The following is an 18,849-nucleotide window of genomic DNA, read 5'->3' on the forward strand; positions in this document are numbered from 1 at the left end:
GAATAAGCATTTACAGACTAAGCATGTCACCACAGTGACTGCATGTTCCACAGACCGAGATATTACAGCTTTCACGTTCACCTTTTGTGCCCAGAGCCTTATCAGTACATTTATTAGGTAACTCTGGCATCAAGTACCATCCCACTAACACCGCCTATTTTCATTCAAAACCAAGCAAGTGAGCTAGTATTTGAACACATATCGAAGGCAGAATACAGTTCTTAAGTCTTGCAAAAGATTTCCTGGTCGCAGTGATTTTCATTTGTTGTGAAATTTTACACATTTCTAGAGTGACTCCTTGCCATCCCAGCACAGAACGCAATACTGCTCATCCAAGCTGAAAGCAAGGTGGAACACCAAAATTTGGTCCCCAAAGATGACATTTCTGAGGACACAGAAGCCTTCCAAAGGACGTAACAGCATTATGGGAGGAGTGGGAGACATTTCTCCCTGTAATCAAGACCATTTTAGTAGCACAAATTCGTAGAGGGTTATGGCTCAAATATGCCACATTTTTTAAAAAAGGAAAAAAACATTACTGCCAGTGTCTCCTAGCACAATTAAGTTTGCACAATTTACTCCAACTAGAAAAAGCAGTGCTGTTATATCCGTAAGGCTTCCTTCAGAAGTATTAAGACAGACACAAACCAGAGCGCAACGCACACAAAACACATTCTTACCCCACAGAAGAGAAATAAATTTCACATTTCCCTTTACACAGGGGAAAAGAACACGACATTAAAGCTTAGGATGACTTTTTTTTTTTTTTTTTAAAACAGGGTAACCTACTTGGACTGCGTCTGCTTTGTGATGTTTCTGATGGTTGCTCCTTCCTTCCCGATGATGGCTCCTACGAACTGCGTGGGGACCAGCATCCGCAGAGGAACGTCCGACTGGGGCTTCTGCCGCGTGGTGGCACCGGGGGACCCCTGCCGCGGGGGGCCCCGCTGCCCGAATCCGCGTCTGCCCTGGGGATGCTGCTGCGGAGGTTGCTGGGCTGCCATTTCATCGGGGATATATGCGACTTTCAAGGAGTAGTTTTCAAGCTGAAACCCGTTCAGTTTTTCTATTGCTCTGTTTGTTTGCAAAGGGGAGGAGAGAGAAGGGGAAAAAAAGAAACAAAACAGTCACATGTGGGACCTTATAAAACGAGAAGTCACCTAGGTGTAGTCTTCTGCACTTTCTAAATCACATGACAAAACTAAAAAGCTACTTCCTAGATGAATGGTTACATTCAAGACTCTTTAGTCAAGATTTAGATTACACAGCTTTTTTCTTTTTTTTTTTTTTTTTAAGTCACCATATTAAGAACTACAAGTTAGTTCTTGCTTGCTCTGGGCTTCTGTGCACTTTAAACATTTCGCTGGTACAACCCTATCAGCAAAACCTCACAGGAGACAGAGCTTATACACTCAAAAGCATTCTTTTGCCTGATTTAATTTAAATCAGTTTCCCAAATAGAATTAAAGCTGCACCAGAGGGAAAACCTTTTCGCTGCTATCACAGCACCTTCATTAGGGTTTCTGCCAGCACAGCTATTTGGCTGGATTTTTTTCTTCCCCCTTCGATAACTGACACAGCTATGACACAAAAGAAAGGAAAGACAGCTTCTGCTTCGTTCTCAGCAGGAAAGAAAGCGCTCAAAGCCAATCCATGGCACTTGAAACATCACTTGGCAGACCACTGGAACACCTCACAACTTACCAGCCTCGTTGCGGGCAGGATTAAAAGTTAACCAGCAAATTAAAGCATCAGCTAAGCTCTCAATGGATGCAAAGGTGCTCAGAGCCATTTACATGGTGTTTCAAGTTCTGCTGCCCTTTGAGGCAAAACAGGGCCCCCTCCACTGAATATCAAAGAGGGATTTCACCCAAAGGCACACAACGTGCCCACACTGTGATCCATCACGCCGAAGAGCAACCCGGTGCTCTCCTCCCCTCAGCCTCTCCACACCGGCTGAGCTCCCACAAAACACGATGCTCCCTCCCCACGCCATCCCACTGCACTGAGTGATGGTGTGGAGTGTGGCTTCAGCTCCACACAACGCTCTGGTACCCGACTTCTGGGCAGCATCCGCTGAAAAGCAGCCCCTGCACCATTACAGCATCGAGGTTGCGATGACAGCACCGACAGGAGAAAGGCAGAAGGGACATGGTCTGAGAGCAGCCATTTCAGCGGAGCAAGGAGGCCCCAGGCTCACAGCTCTGCCTCCTCCTCTCCGCACAAATTCATGCTTTTGTCTGATGGACGTGGAGTTTCACTACAGAGGGCATATTACTCACATTATCAGCTATCCGATACACCAATATCACCAAAACACGCATTGATTTGGGGCAGTTTATGAATGCCAGGCTTAATCTGGGACAAAAGTTTACAGAGGGATTTTGTTTAAAGGCTTAATTTAAATTAAAAACACTCGGGGGAGGGCAGGAGGTTTCCATTTCATATTAAAGAACCCATCAACATTTTCTTTTTTTAAAAAAAGCTCATAACAACCGTATGCTCTGGAGCAAGGCCTTTGAAATGCCGAAACCTAATCCTGTCTCTCCCCTCGCACATTTGCATGTAGTTACAGCCAGTTTGCCATCCACTGCCCTCTGCAACAGCTTCACCCCTGCCGCAGAGGTAGCGGGAGATGCTCGCCACCCACCTATGGTTTCAAGGGCAGCCAGGACGCTCATCTCCTGGGCGTCCCAGCCCTGTGGTCTCCTGCCACTGTCGGAGGTGAGAAGTAGCCTTGGTCATGAGAAGTGGGATAGAGGTACCGAGACTAAGCAGCAAAAAAAGAGGATAACCTGCCCCTTTACCTCACAGGGAATAGCCCCGTGTCTGTGAAATACTCCAGCAGGGCAGTAAAGAGCTTATAGAAGGAGTTCTTGTCTTTGGAGCACCGTTTAGTAAGGGCTGATAATAAATAAGGCCTAAGGCAAGCCCGCTGAACAACAAGGAAAGCCAAGTATTGAATAACTGATCGCTGCTCATTAAATACTCGTGTTCACCAAATGAGACAGGTCCTTCTGGGACAGGAGGGAAGGGTAATTGCTCCCACGATGGGAGAATCTCCTACAGCACGTGGCAAAATACACGGAGAGCTGCACTGAAATTTGCCGAGGCTAATTCAAAGCTGACATTTCTCAATGTTTACTGCACGGACTTTGGAGAACATTTTGCTATGCAAAATGCTGTGCTTACAAGAACAGTATGGGACTGAGCAGCACAGCTCATGGATCTTTCATCCCATGGATTTGCCTCTCAGGTTTGAGCTGCATGGAGTTGCAGTACCCAAAAGGCATTTTCTGGGGAAGTGGTCTGAAGGTTTTCCCTTCCATGTAACCTGAAAATAACGTTTTTGGTTGCAAATGTCTTCAAACCTCTTTCTCAGTTGAGTCTTACTGGAATGAATCTTTCTGAAATCAGCCAGGAAGCTGAAGAGCTACTGGAGAGGAGCATGGCACCATCAGGCAGTGCAGTTGCACAAGCCCCGTTTGTTTTTGGAAACAAACCCCAAGATGCTGGAGAGATGAGCACCAGCCTTTTTGCCAACACGTTGGTGGTAGGCTCCAGATTGACATGCATCCCAGCTCCTTCCCTTCCACGCATTCATTTGACAAGTCCAGACACTGCTTCTTTCCCAAAACGCTTCAAGCTTACCTGGCTTTAAAACATCTCAGACCAGAATCCAGCACTAACACAAACTCTTACATTAAAGCAGTACAAGAGATGTCTCATTCTTCCTCAGAAGTGGCAGGAGAGGAGAAGACTAGGCTTCTTGTTTGCAACCAAGCCACATACGTAGGTTGCACAACAGATATTGTAAAGCAACAACTGACATGTACCACGCTTTTCCTGGAAAGTTTTCCTGGAAAGAAGGTTGCAGTTTTTCTACTTCGAAACAATTTCTAAATTGTTGAATGATTCTGTATGACTACAGGTGCCTTAAATTCAAAGCAAACTCCAAAAAGGTCATTTTCCATTTCAGGAAATCAATCGTGTTAGCAGTGAACAACCCCAGGCTACCAAAACCATGTGATGACAGGGAAAAATAATTCAAATATTGAACAAGTTGGTTTTAAGTATTTGAAAGCAAGCAGGCTTTAAAGTTCACTTTTCTAGCTTTAATATTAGAGGTTAGCATCTAGAGATACTACGATATCACATGTTTAACTAGCCCAGATATTTATAGAGAAAACCTTAAACTAATGAATTCATCCTCTGAGTCACAGTTCTCCCTATTTTACAGGCTGACTGTTTTGTAATCCGAGTCGATCAAGTGACAAGAAGCCAGAAGAGTCAGAAAACACTGCTCTCCCAGCCGTGCGTGGAACTGAGGCTTCCCAGGCAGGTGTCTCGCTCTCAGCTCTGGTTCATGCCCACAGAAGCGAGCGCAGCGATGACTGATTGTCAGTAATGCAGGCAGAAGACAATGCCCACAGCTGCTGAGAGGTCACTTGGTGCTTTGAGCCTGGCCTTCAGTTTTCCAACATTTGACAGTTTTCACTAGGTCCTTAACATGCTGTCATAGCACCTTTATTTAACCGTGCTGAAGTTTTCTGTGGCATAAAATGAGGCTATGATCAGGTAAGATTACACTCTCTTCAGGAGGCCTTGAGCACCAGAACGACCAAATTTCAGAGGCAAAGTACTGCTTCAGGGGAGAGAAGGAAAAATAGAAAAAAATCCTGAAAAAAATTTCAATGGATTTAAGCCACAGGGTCCCTAAGCTTACTCTAGTGCTAGCATCATGGAAAAAAAAAAAAAAAAAACAAACAAACATTAGAACTTGCCATCAGGAGAGCCATCCCCACTCCCTGTGGGAGAGGGAGCCTCAGAGGAAAGCAAGGGATGGTTTCTTCACACCCCCAGTGGCACCTGCTTGAGTGAAGGCTACAGGAGATCCCCACCACACTGCCTACCACCATTTTGGCAGTCTACCAAAAACCATGCTAAATTCAGCTCCTTTCATCAAGCACATCCTCAAACAGGCTGACCACCTTGGAGACTCGAATCCAAGTCACACCAACACAGCCACTGCTTTTATGAGGCCTCTGCCTTCCCAAACAGAGCTGGGCATCTCCATGACCACAGTCATAAAGGTCTCACAGGTCACCTCTGCCATTATCGGTGCCCAGTCTTTTACATGGGGCCTAAAAGCCTTCGGGTGACTCCATGATGACAGGGATGGAGAAAGCTTCCATAAGCTTCCTCATTAAGAGGTAACCCCTCCTATTACCTTTTTTTTTTTTAATATTTATAGGAAAACTGAAAATGTTTATATTTCATATGCCAGCAAGAGCTGGTAGACAAGAATCTCACTGTAGTTCAGAAAATATTCTCTAAAATAAAACAAAGACTGCTGCAACCACTGCCTGTGCTCTGTGAAACTGTACAGCAGCCTGCCTTATGTTCAGGTAACATCTATTCAAAGGAAGATCTCTGCAAGATTTATATCTTTAAATAAACATTTTGTAAATTAGTCACCTGAGTTTTTTCCCCCATCAAAATTACACCTCATAGCTGTCCTCTTGCAAACTTCCTATGTGGAGATATTTGCTCAGCCTTCTTCTCCCTTCTGATGCTAGCAGAGGTTAAATATCCTAAATAAATGAATACAGTAGAAGCACCAAGTCTTGTGCAGGAAATCATTCATCCATTGATAGCGTGATCACACTAAGCACTAGATGGAGAACATATTTCACTCCCACATGCAGCTTGTACATACACCATCTTTCATTTTTCCTCCCTAAACAGATACATTTGCATACCGAGAAGACAGATTTACATGGTAATTTTTCCTCAGCATAAAGATTTTTTTTCCACATTAAGTAAAAATATAGTTTTCATTAGTATTTGTGAAAATAAAAACAAAGCAAAAGACAAATCTAAGCTTATAATCATATACCACACCAAATTTTCAGTCTTATCGTTCCTATGGCAACATTAGTCCTGACCCATGATGGAATATAAAAGTATTAGTTATGTGAACTCTCATTCATTTGTCAAGGATACGTGTGGTGTGCACACAGCTTTGTGCCTCGTTGAAAGGGTAAAAAAAAAAAAAAAACTGTTTTTGTATAGATTCTAATTAAAAGGTGATCACTAGCATCTTATAGTAATATATCTACCTGTATCTGCGAAAACACAGATCCCAAGCTCCTCACGTTGCAGCCAGCAGCTAAAACACACCATCACTTATGAGACACAACCAACAGGCATATCTCACTCCTGAGCTAGAAAAAAAGATGAAAAAATGGACATCCAGCCCCATCTTCAAACGATAGGCACCACCTCCACAGGCATGAAGCCAACTTTGCACAAAAAACCTTCCAAAACCCTGGGTAGAGCTGAATCCCGTAGCACGTACAAGATGCCTACATGCTACGTTTTGGGGAGGGAGAGGAGGCAGCATGACTATGAAGCCAACAGCCACAAGGACATGGCCAGCCTGTCCTGGATCGACAAGGGGAGAGGAGGGAGTCCCCTTTGGTGAGCAGGCCCCAAGACCTACATGGCACTGGTTGTGTGTTCAGCCTCAACTGCACACAGCGGGCTCTGCCACTCCTCTCCCCCAAACATTCCAGAATCCACTGCAACAGTCAGTAACTGCATGTGCAAGCGCAGTGTGCACATGCTTTTTAAGACCCTCCTTAACTTCTGGTGAAGATGAGGCTTCCTCCCTGCAGCTGCTTGCAGGAGGGCAGGTTTGGGGTCACAGAGCTGCCCGGGCAGTCCCAGTCTTCTCCTTGCTACTCAAGGAGTACGAGTGGCTCTCCCTGGCCTGTGCATGACTTGGTGCTTGCAAACCTCCTGGGTCTCCTGCAGACACCTGGTCTGCCCACTTGAGGATGAGGAGCAGCATCCTCCTTTCCTTGCCCAGCCAGCATCACACCTGCTCAGCTAGGAAAGAGACAGCATGGTGACAGGTCAAAGCCACAGACCTCTATTCTGACTACAAACCAGCAACCGGGCACCTCACATCTCAGATTTTGGGTGCTGTGTGCTCTGTCCCAGACTTACTGCTTAGAAGAACTGCAATGTTCTTCACTAATTTTAGTCTCAAAGTTGATTTTGGATGCGGTGCTATACTGTATATGCCGCAATTACAGTACCAGCCTAGAAAAGAGGGGGGGTGGGGAGGGAAGACCTCTGCCACAGCAATTAGGCTTGCAAGACAGAGGAATGCTCAGTTTCCCAGCTGGGTGGAACCAAGAGCTTTATATGCAGTACCACCCTTCAAGCCAAGCATACCACGCTTGTATAAAACTGCTTATCAGGAGCATCTCCAGGCTGTTCCAGCACCATCACGGCAGAGTGCCACATGCACACACTCCGGCAGGCAGGGCTATGCCATACAGCCTGTCCAGAGGGGAAGCAGCCAGCTCTGCATGGTTTGTCAGCCAACACTTAGCTGTGAAGTTAGGGAGTGCATTGCAAAAAGTTGGTGAGATGCTCAGGACTGGGAGCCCACTGCATGCAGCACCACAGGGAACGGACGGTCTCAGTCCTTGCAACAAATGGGTAATGGCATTATTTGCCCTCAGCAGTTAAGTCTCACAAGGCTGAGCTCATTATCAGCTGCTGAATCCCAAGCAGCCTATAAACAGCTTCCACAAAGTCAGTTCTTGTTGCTCCCACCACTGCACAGGCTGACCAACACTGACTTTTATCAGATGTCAGCACTCGTGCACCGCCCCCCTTCCAAAGCCATTGCTGCCCACCATAACCAGTTCCAAGAAGCAAAGCTAGGTCACATCTAGCAAAACATCCAACTGAAACATCACCACAGCTACTACAGATCAGCCACGCATGCACACACCCTGTTGTGATTCTACATTACTATTCCTTACTGTTTTTCCTTAAAAAATACCCACTTCTCCTGGGGGTTGCTAAGTGGTTGCAGGCCTTCACCCTAAAGCCAACCATCCTCATTTAACATTTTCTTTATGGAAAACAGGCTTGTGTCCTTAGGCAAACTCAAGTCCCTCTCAAGGCATTCACCAAGCAAATCAAGGCTCCTCTACTCGCCCTACCTGCCCAAGGCAGCTGACACCGTGTCATCATTCAGCCGCTTCAGGTCCTCTTACCAACACTTGCGCTGGATGCTAGTTCACCTGCTTTGAACTCAAGGTACCTTCAGTTACGTTCATGTGATTTCTCATGCAAAAACAAATTTATCTCAGTTGCTTCCTCGCAGGCTTGGCTTATCTCAGCATTTTCTCGGTATTAACCTCAAAATTTAACAAGTACAGGCTGAGGGGGAAGAAATTGTACTTTGTTGTCTTCAGTTTCAGCATGGAATGCACAAATCCAAGAACCCACACCACAGATGACAGATCAAAAATATGCATCATGCTTCTTTCCATGGTATTTTAGGTACTTCCTTCTTACATTTTCAAAGTGGGAATTAGCACATGCAGGATTTCTAACATTGCACCATAGGCTTCTTCAGAACGAGAAATTCAACATCTTTCTTAATTATTGTGCAACAGAATTAAAGAAGAGCCTGAAGAACATGTTGAATGATTCAGGTTTTAAGAAGATAAGTTTACTATTAAATTGAAGAAAAATATTGTTTCCTTCAGCTCCACTATGTATAATAGGCACACTGTTGACACAAGTTTCCCATCACATTTGCTTAGAGTACACTAACAAGTAACCTAACACTTGGAAAGATGAAACATGTGTTGCATTCAAGTTGCACAGAAGTCCTAATTACTTAATTATGTGTACAAATTTATTTCATTTGTAATTGTATATTAATGCAAACCATAAGCATAGCCCGCATCTTAACTGCTGGTTTTAGTTAGCCACAAGGTGGCAGAAATTTCAAAGTTAAAAAAAGAAATTCATTGCAGGCTATTCCCTGGGTTGGGTTTTGTTTAAACCTGCTGTGGCTATAAAGAAGGAGGAAAATATGTTTCTGTCCCCAGATTAGGAATTAAGAAAAAAAGACTTCTGTGTTTCTACCTGCAGTGGAAAAGCAAGATTGAACCTATAGCATAACAAATAATGACAACATTTAAAAGGGAAACGATACACAACTGCTGACTATGAAAACAAAATGTTAGATTTTTAAGTTTCAATATCTAGATCAAAATTCCTCAACTACTGAAGATATAAGCAAGCAAAGTTGACTACCTAAAGTTAAAAAGCCCAAATAAATATTTCAGTTTTTCCAATAATGACCTGCTTGGAAGAAGTATTAAATTTTCTAGTTAAAAAAAAAAAAAAGCATTTCTTGAGGTAAAACCTCAACAGAACAGAAACCAACAAGAGAATACAACCTCTGTTACACAGGAGACAAACACAGAACAACCAACACTGTAAAAGGACAAAGCTTTTTAAAAATAGATAAAAAAACATTAAACAATTCCCATCCTCTGCCACTGGCAAATCACTAATCTTCCGCCCTCCCCAGTCAACTAAGTTTACCTAAATTTTCAATTTTCTCATACAGTCAAAGTGTAGGAATAGTTGACGACAAAAACAGCAAACTAAGATAAATCACACAAGACTTGGCAGGGGCAAGGCAGAAAGGCTTTCTTAAAATATTATTGCTCACGTTATCATTTTGTTGGTAGATTAATAGGAAGCAAAGATGCATATAAAATTTAAAACAATGTGAACTCCAACATGCAAGTTAGCCTACGGTAACAAATAAACGAGACACTTACTGTCTAGCCTGGTCCTTATTGCCGTACGTTACATTTACGACTGCAGTCTCCGTGTCAGTGTTCACTGGAGAGAAAGAGGCAATGGAAAAGGGTAAATTCAGTGTGCACTCACTTCCTACAACAAATTTAGAAGCAGTCAGATTGGAGAGTATACCTTGCTCACAGTTCTCCACTGTTCCATACTGAGCTAACAAACTGTCCAGCACCTATCAAGAGGGGAAAAAAAGACACATTTCAATTTTAAAATACATTTAGAGAAGTCTGTAATTACACCAAAATTTATAATAATTTTATCAGAACATTTAATATTCAAGACAACTGCTGTGACAAGCTATAACTTCTTATTTTTTAATCATGGGACAAGCAAGCGTGCAGAGCTTGTATTCTTTCCCAAGTTAGTAAATCCAAGCTTGAAACTTCATGAATGTGAAAACGCCAACCACATCTCTGAGAACTCATACTGCACCATGAGTCCTAACCTTCGAAGATAAGCCTCCAAAACATGTGTTCACAGTGTGGAGTAAAACAAGAGGCAAGAAGAATTAAAAAGGAGCAAATCTAGAATAAAATATCTGTGAATAAAATCTTTCCAGAACAGAATCCCAAGCATGTTCACAACTCTGCTTTTGTTTTCCCCAGATAAGTATTATTCTCTGTCCCAGGGGAATCACTAGCAAGAGCATCCTCACAATTCAAAAATCACAGCTCGTTTGTCCATTGGTAGAAAGACAAGGAAGAACAGGTAAAGTCTGAATAAAGCAGTTTCATCTGGCATAATTTTGTTCTGGTCAAATCAAAAACGAAGGGGCAAGAAATACTTAAATCTTGAGGAAAATCAGGGTGTCAGAGCATTCCAATGAAAACATCAAAATACCCGCTGCTGTAACGCCTTTAAAATCCAGGTTGTTCACACTTCACTTTCTTCCCACTAAGAAATCATGTTGCAGAAAACAGTTGGCTACACCAGTAGCTAGCAGAGAACACAGGTATATTGTTGTGCTCTGTTGCATCCTCATGTTTCGTGTCCATCACCAAAAGGTTGCTGAAAAAGTTTCCGATTTACATCAAGAAGTGAAAAAGTCAACTTGCAATTTATTCCATGGTAGAATTGCCATTGCTCATCTCAGTTATTCTCTTCAGGCTAGCTGTCGTAACAAAAAGGAGAAACCCCTTTTGGGAAAGGAAGGAAAGAAGGAAGCACTGACAGAAGTGAGAGGCACGCCACACATCTGTGCAGCTTGCCACTGCAGCCAGGTTCCTCTTGCTGCAACCAGCATCCGAGCACTCACAAAAGAACAGCCCCTAAAAACGTAAAGGCTTGGAGCCCACATCCCTGTGAAATTAACTATTCAAAATGATAGTTTATTAACCTACTGTATACTTTTACTACAATATAAAAGGCGCTTTTAAAATAAAATGAATGTGTATGCCCAAACTTAATGACAGCTTACATCAGTATAATTTCAAATCTTAATCTTCACCTCCTATTAAACCTGAAATTGCATGCAGACATTTCAAAGGTAATATTCCAAACTCGGTATTTAAAAGGCAGCGCGCTACTTGCCAAGTCTGAGCAACGCATTTACTACCTCTAAGTGCAGAATTTCCCCATCCTTATTGCGCAGGGTTCAGTAAGTTTTCTTGGCAACAGGTTTCACAGACAAGTTGCTAATTGTCCTCTCCTCCTACAACTAGGCATTAGCCTACTCCTTGCGATCCCCTAAAATAGTCTTTCTGCCACTCCTCAGGTTCTACAATTGGAAGCTGCTTAAGAAAAAGTTGACTCTGAAATTCCCTAAATATTAACCGAAACAGAGATGGTTCCAGGGGATTAGAGTAAATGAAGAGTCTGGGGAAAATCCTTTCGAGACCATTTAAGCATTCACTGAGACATGTGGGAGCACAGAGGTCTTGCAGCTCAGAGGCTGTGCATCAGCACAAGCCAGAAGAGTCACCACACGTGTGACCAGCAAAAAGCCTTCTGCTGCAGACGCCCCAAAGGATAATTTTGCCTCAGCTGAAGTCAGCAGATGAACAGGACCTCAGGTGGTTTGAGGGTTTTAAAACAAGGAAAAGCAAAGCAAGTCCCTGGCTTAAAGACCCAGTTTGAGATGTTTATTCCAACCAGGATACTGAAGAGCTCATTAGTCGCAAAAAAGCAATTTTTGTCCCCACAGCATGTCAACACCAGTGCTGCATTACACAGCACTGTACTACAAGTATGAGCTAATGTCTTTAGTTATTTATGACAAATTTTGATTACACTTGAACTCTGCAGCCCACCCTGGCCCAAAGCTGCATCACTTCAAAAATCACATGTCATTTTCAACAATAGAGAAGACAATAGTGGAATAAAAATTAAACAGCATTTTATAAGCTATTTCCATATTAAATTTATGATCTGAGCTAAGAATGAAGTGTGATTTTTTCATTAAAAGGTAAAGCCACCTGCTTCACTAAGAAAGGGAACACTTTAAAGCTGAAACTAAGTAACCTTCCCCAGACATGATGCTCTCAGAGCTACTGCTTCCAACATATCTGTCAGCTATCATACACCTCTCAGCACGCTTGACTTGCATCTCCTCCAAGAAGCCTATGAAGCAAAGGCTCTTTTGCCACTAAAACTGAGGAATAGCCCAGGACCCACTATGCTGAATAGTGGGATTCAGCATCCCACTCCTCTTCATCACAAGTTTTCCACTTACACTGCTCCTTAACCCTCTGAGCTGTCTCAGAGACTGTGTCCACCCAGGTTTTAATCCACATGATTGAGTTCCTATTTTCTTAAAGGACTTTAATCAAACCAAACAGATTTGTGAGAAGTTTCCTCCAAAGACTAGAACATGAACAAAAACAACACAATCCCTGTTGTGTCAAGGAAACTTGCTCTTTGCAGCACAGTACTCATTATACGCTTATGTTTTCATCACCTTGCTCATGCAGCAAGGTTGGAAGCGTGAGCAACACCACAGGGGCAGCCATTTAATCAGACTGTATTTAAAAATATACTAGTAAAAATATATATCAGCAGTGGTTGGGGCAGATGTGTGCGTGCATCTATTTTCCAGTGAGCTTTGTAGGGAGATGGATACTTTTAATAGAAGCAGCTGATCCAGTTGGGAAGAGTCGTGTGTACTCAAAACCAGATCCTCTATTGTAACTCACTGTCAAAACACTGAGCTCCACTCTTGCATGTGTTTCTTGCCTCACATGTATTTACTGCAACAGCCAGTTTCTATTCATATCCTTCCATTTTTTCATATTTCTCTTCATACTGTCTTTTCCTCTCCCCAAATTTTTCTCTCTAGCCCAAAGCCTCTAATTCTGCTGAAAAACAAACATGTTTTGTTTAAGCTGCTCTTCCGTAACACTCTTCGTGTACAGCCTTGTTGGGCAATCAGAACAAAATTCAAAGCCAAGTTGGTGGTGCAGCAGCAATTCTGATGAGCAGCTGAAAAGTTTATTTGTATAAACTTTTCATCTAAGCTAAAAAAAAGTCTTTCCTTTTCTTGAGCTCTTGTTCTAGCAGTTGTCTAAATTGGGTCTCCTGCTCTTGTTATAGCACAGATGTCTCTCTCACAAAAAGCCGCAGTCTTATGCTGTGGACTTTCATTCATCAGGCTCTAAAAGCCAGTTCTGACTTCATTATAAACAGCGTTACCCTACACCAAGCCCCACAAATCGCAACTGCTCTACAAGGGCTGCCTCACGAGCAAACACTACCCTTCAGCAGTGCTGAGAGCTCAAAGCCCACGTTGAAATATTCCGGTTTTCATGCAGATTTCCCGAGTTTAGAAGTGGAGCCTTTGAAAAAGCCAGAACAGTCATTTTCTGCACTATTTTGTGCATCTCTTCTTACTGGGACTGTATGATTCCTGCCCCACACCAGAAAAAAAATTAGTCTCAAGGCATCGGGTGTACAAGAACAGTTTCCCTTATTGATTCTCACACAAAATGCAGGAACTTCAGTATTACTGCGCAACCTAAAATTGTTTTCTTCACTCGTAAAGCAAGTGCTTTAGACCACCACCCTTACTTCCACAACTCCTAGAACATTGATCAGGAGTTAAAATTAGCCAACACAACTGAAATCACAAGCAGCAGAAGCAGAAACTGAGACAGGAGGATTAGGGTCATTCAGTAAAAGGCCACGTGGAAGCTTTTGGCTGCAAACACTCCGTGAGTGTTCCAGGTGATTTAACAAAAAAGGGGGGGGAGGGACTGGCAACAACATGAGGAAAGAAGTTGCTGGCACAAGTGGCATCTCTTTTTAGAAAGGAGAGGCAAGGTGAAAGAAAAGGAAAGAGCCAGGTGAGTATGGGGGGGGGGGAGGCGGTGCTGGTAGCACTCCAGATACCAAGCCTGTTTGAACCACTGATGCCATCTGTACACCTTACGTGCTCTGTTGGCATATTTAAGCCCACAAAAAAAAATTAAATTCCACTAATGCAACACAACAGCCTGACGTAATCCCCACCAGGCCCTTGTGCACTTGCGACACGGGTGCATGAAGCAAGACCTCGCCTCAGCAGAGGAACCAGCGCTCGCCCAGCCCCACGACTTACAGCAACAGAAGGTCTTCAGAGCGGCTTCCTTTCGGCTTCAGTAATCTTTTGATTGGTAAAACTTGTATCCCCACTAGGGGGCCCGGCCAGCATAGCTTACAAGGAAAATTAAACATGAAGAAGCACATAATGAATCCCCGTGGAAGCCGTCATCTCTGCGAGGTGCAACCAAACAAGGCGGCGCCACCTGTGTGGAAGCCACCACAGGCCCCAGAGCTGGTGCTAGGCTGGCCTGGGCACTGCCACACGTCAGAGCACAAACACAGCAAGCTTTGCCCGTTTTTACCAAATATAAGGTGAGACCAGAGAAGCGTGGACATGGAGGATCCAAACCAACACGTGGGCTGCCAGGATAAAGTTGCTTCAAAATGTCGTGAAGGCATTTGAATAGGCAAAGCCAGCTTGCAATGGCTCGGCACATTGCAACATGTGGTGATGGTGTTTTTCGTCTCGTAGGCCCTCCAATACCCAGTTTACTGTCTCATGAAACCATGACCATAGTCTGGAAGAATCAGAAAAATAAGTCTGGAAGCTGCTGAAGTCATTGTTTGCACACACCAGAAAGGCAGCGCCTGAAAACAATAACTCTGGCGTATTTACCACATCCCATACAAACCCTGGAGTGAATTCTTCTCCTGGGAACTTACAGTTGTATCCAAATGTTCAAAACTATTAATAAGTTTACCCTATAATACAACTGTGTTTAGGTGGCATTACCAGGGTTTTAAGAATGTAAAACTGAACCACAGAGAACAAAACCAAAATTGTCAGAAGGAACTACTAATTGAGTGACCAATTTGGACACCGAGGGCTTGATTTTCCACAGTGCTCAGCACTTCTGGGCATCCAAAGTGCAGCTTCAAAGCCACTTGAGCAGCAAGGGGAACACTGCACTTCTGCACGAGAGGCCAGAGGCTCTTCACGTGAGACAAACTGAGCACAGCCCACACCACAAGCAGCTCCTGGCAGCTCCTGCTTACACTGTTTGCCCAGTGCCAGGTAGCTGAGGCTAGGTGTGGAATTCAGTTTTCTGTGGCAGCATTCAACTCCCCTAATCAAAGGCGTTTGTCTTCCTGAAAATCCTCAGGTTACCACACACTTTAACTTTCTTATAACTGCAGGACAGAAGAGCCAACCTCCTACCCCAAGCCAACATCTCTCCCTACAGCACCAAGAGCAAGCACTAGGTCCTTATTTGTCTCACTCATTACTGAACATCTGAAGTGTTTCATTTAAACATGAAAAAATTTGTTAAGAGGTGATGTGGGCTATTTCAACTTCAGTGTTTCAAATTAAACTATATATATATGTATACACACAACTCCAAATAGATCTCAGGTAGAGCATCACAGGCAATCATGTCTGCAATGATTGTAACCAACTCCACGTACCACATGTGTTTATAACTGATTCCAGATAATGCTGCTTAACCATTTAAATTTATACACATGCATACATAAAAATCAAAAGATCAGAACAAAGTGCTTTAAAAAAGCTAGTATTCAGGAACAACTTTTGAAGGACCTGCCTTAAATCTGTTAAGTTAAAAATCGCATAAAATATGGTTAGCATGATTTACAGATGGAAGGTTTGCTTCCAAAGAAAAATTTACGAGGAATCCAACAAACATAAGCACCAGGGTAAAACCATTACAGATGAAGATCAGCATCAGAAATGCCTTCCCCTTTTTTTTTTTTAATATATGAATTCATATAATTGAACACTGTCAGAATTTTTTTCTAAGAAAGTCCTGAAAGCAGAAGAAATAGTGAAAGAAATTTTAGGGACACCACACTGGAGATGGAAATTAGGCCAGGTACTGAATTTGGCAGGCTAAGGGTTCTGTGTGCTTTTGTGTTCCCACATTACACCCTGAGCTGGAAAGAGCTTCTAGTACGTGTGATAGGGAGGGAAGATTAGTGTGCATTACAGTAAGGAGGTATGGGATGCCAAAAAAATAAAAATAAAAAAGAGGATCACGGTATCAATGCTGACGAATGGTATTAAATGGTCTCCAAGGTTAAAAAAAGTGCATGAGAAATGCTTAGAGAAAGGCAAAAAACTTATTAGATGCATGGGTGGCCTCCTTCATAAAGAGATTAAAGAGAGCAGGATAATTCAGTTTGGAAAGGAACGAGAGGGAATATGATACAGGTATTATGAAATAACGAATCATGTAGAGATGGCCAAATTGGCAGCTTCTATTCACCCTTCATCTAAATTAAATGAAAACAAGTTTGAAAACAGAGAAATAACCATTTAAGCAATATTATCTGAATGCAATTAAGCGCTGCACAATATCTGCCACAATATTAATCTCCCCTCGCCTTAAAACTGCGGGAGCAGCGGCAGATAACATCAGAGTTTATAAACCAGGTGAGCACTACCACGGACACCCGGCATTCCCCACCCATCCCAACCACTCAAGGAGGGCTCCTTAGGGCACAGATCCCAGATCCCAGCAGAGAGGGTCCCCGGGCAGCAGCACCAGCTCAGGCCCACCCTCCTCCTCCTCTTGCTCCTGCACCGAGGCAGATGGCTTCAGTGGCAATGCTCAGCACTGCTTCTACAGGCTCACTTGTAGCTTGACAAAGAATAAGGGGGTGGGGAAAAAAAATTAGAACCCACTATGAAAGCATTACTAGCCAGTGAATATCTGTTGCCCAACTGTGATTAAATGATAGACTGCACAAAAGCATGGGAGCCAGCAAATTTTAAAAGCATGTTTCGAAAACAGACTGGAATAAAGCATGAGTTTTCTGCTTTATTCACAGCACTTTAATACAGCCAAGTGCTTCCCTGACAGGCTCGACACCTTGCCCCACAGGCACCCAGCAGGGCTATCGGAGTGACTGCTACAGCAGGGCAGGTTTCCATGTCCCACTCTGCATAAAAGAATTGGGGCATCTTCCCTTTTCCCCCCTTCAACCTTTCATTCTTCCCAATTTTGTTGGCTCTGTATTATAATGGAAAGTGTGGTCTTTTTAACGGGAAGATGCATCAGGGAGAACTACATCTCCTGTACACTTTACTCTTTTCTTGTGTGCACACATGTGAAAAAGGCACTTTTAAAAGCTATTTTCCTGGAGCTATTAAAAAGTCTTGATGCCATTTCATTATCACTCTACAGGGCTGGTGCTAGTCTGATATTTTTAGTTTCAACATAATAGTTGATTCGTTTAAAAAGAATTGCCTTCTGTGAAGTTGGAAACCTGCAACTGTAACAGAAAGCTGTCGAAAAAAAATAAAAATCAATTTCTGAATCATCTTTTGAAACCAATCAACAATTACAAGTTCCAAGAAGTCGCCCAACAACACAGGGATAATTTCACAGAGGTCACACGTGTGAGAAATATTTCTCCTGGTACAGCTGTGCTGGTGCTTTGCAGTAACAGAGCCAGGTCAGTGTTCAATACTAGGGACAACCTTCCTGGGAAGTTTGCCCCATATTCTAGCAGTAAGCATTTGCTCTGGAATCTGCTTATAGCTATCTAAAAAAATGATAGAGGGAATCAGAGAAAAATCCCACAAAATGGATTTAGTTCTCAGATTAGTGCAGATAAAAATAAAGTACGTTAGAACTCAGATGGAGATCACATCCAAGGCATTCCCTCTATTGTGTACAAGACTCAGGGTGACAAGTTTGCAGAAAAAAAGATAAGCCCTTAACAGCCACTTCATAAATACCTTAGATCTCTTTATAACTTGGGAAAAAAACTATAAAAAGACTGAAGCATTTCACATGAGTTATATTTACAAGATCCACCCCCCGCTTTTTTTCCCAGTAGCCATCCATAAGATGCATACCACGCCTCTGGCTTACCAGCAGTCCAAGTGAGAGCACTGCTGTGGTCCAGACAAACATTTAGGAGGAGGTTTGGCCTCTGAACAACTAGTCTCCAAAACATAAGGGACCACTGAAGGGAAGGAATGGTTATCTGCATTTTACAGGCCTGGATTGCTGGATATTTTCGCATAAAACTTTCCCATCAAGCTGTCAGTGCATGGAAGGTACTATAACCTACCTCACCTACATCATTATTTTGCTGGCACAGAAAACACCTTAGTGCAAGGGGGGGGAAGTAGTCTTGTCCCTGCTGTGGGTCTGGGCACTGAAAAAGGTACAGGAGGTCAGGTAGGTCTGAAACTGAAGCCCAGGGTCAGACAAAAATACAAATCCCATCCACATTTCAGCAAGTAGAATGAGACCGCCACCTTTAAGTATTGGAATTACTTTGAGCCACAGAACCAGGTCAAAATAAAATTTATAGTAAACCTCTCTACAGTACTAAAGAAGAGATGAGAGCTTTGCAAACCACCTATAAGTATTGTCAAAGCCTTCCAGCTGGGGAAACATGAACCTCAGAGCAAATGGGAATCACAGGATTTTTGAGCGTAGAAAGTTTCTATGGTAAAAAAACACAAACCATGATCTGGCAGATAAACAAATTCAGGTAGTCATAGATATGACTTTGTTTTTAAGATTATCTGAATGCATCTAAAATACTAAGAAGTTAATTACTAAAAAAAGTTATTCAGAAGACCACCAAGAGTTAAAAGGAGATTATTGGTAGAAGCGTTTAACACAATTTCACAAGATCCACAAAATTTCA

At 42.9% G+C, this 18,849-nt stretch overlaps 1 protein-coding gene across 3 annotated transcripts in view; it reads right to left on the bottom strand.

The window, feature by feature from the left end:
- Positions 1-18,849, bottom strand: part of IGF2BP3 (insulin like growth factor 2 mRNA binding protein 3) — a 110,322-nt gene that overhangs the window by 34,651 nt on the left and 56,822 nt on the right. For all 3 annotated transcript variants that reach the window (XM_068674186.1, XM_068674188.1, XM_068674187.1), the window contains 3 exons: positions 9,826-9,877; positions 9,672-9,735; positions 790-1,074 (listed from right to left, as the gene is read on the bottom strand). In XM_068674186.1, coding sequence (XP_068530287.1) covers positions 790-1,074; positions 9,672-9,735; positions 9,826-9,877 — 401 coding nt within the window. The remainder of the gene's footprint in view (positions 1-789; positions 1,075-9,671; positions 9,736-9,825; positions 9,878-18,849) is intronic.

This window comes from Anas acuta, chromosome 2 (assembly GCF_963932015.1).
Source record: "Anas acuta chromosome 2, bAnaAcu1.1, whole genome shotgun sequence".
In the NCBI taxonomy this organism is placed as follows: domain Eukaryota; kingdom Metazoa; phylum Chordata; class Aves; order Anseriformes; family Anatidae; genus Anas; species Anas acuta.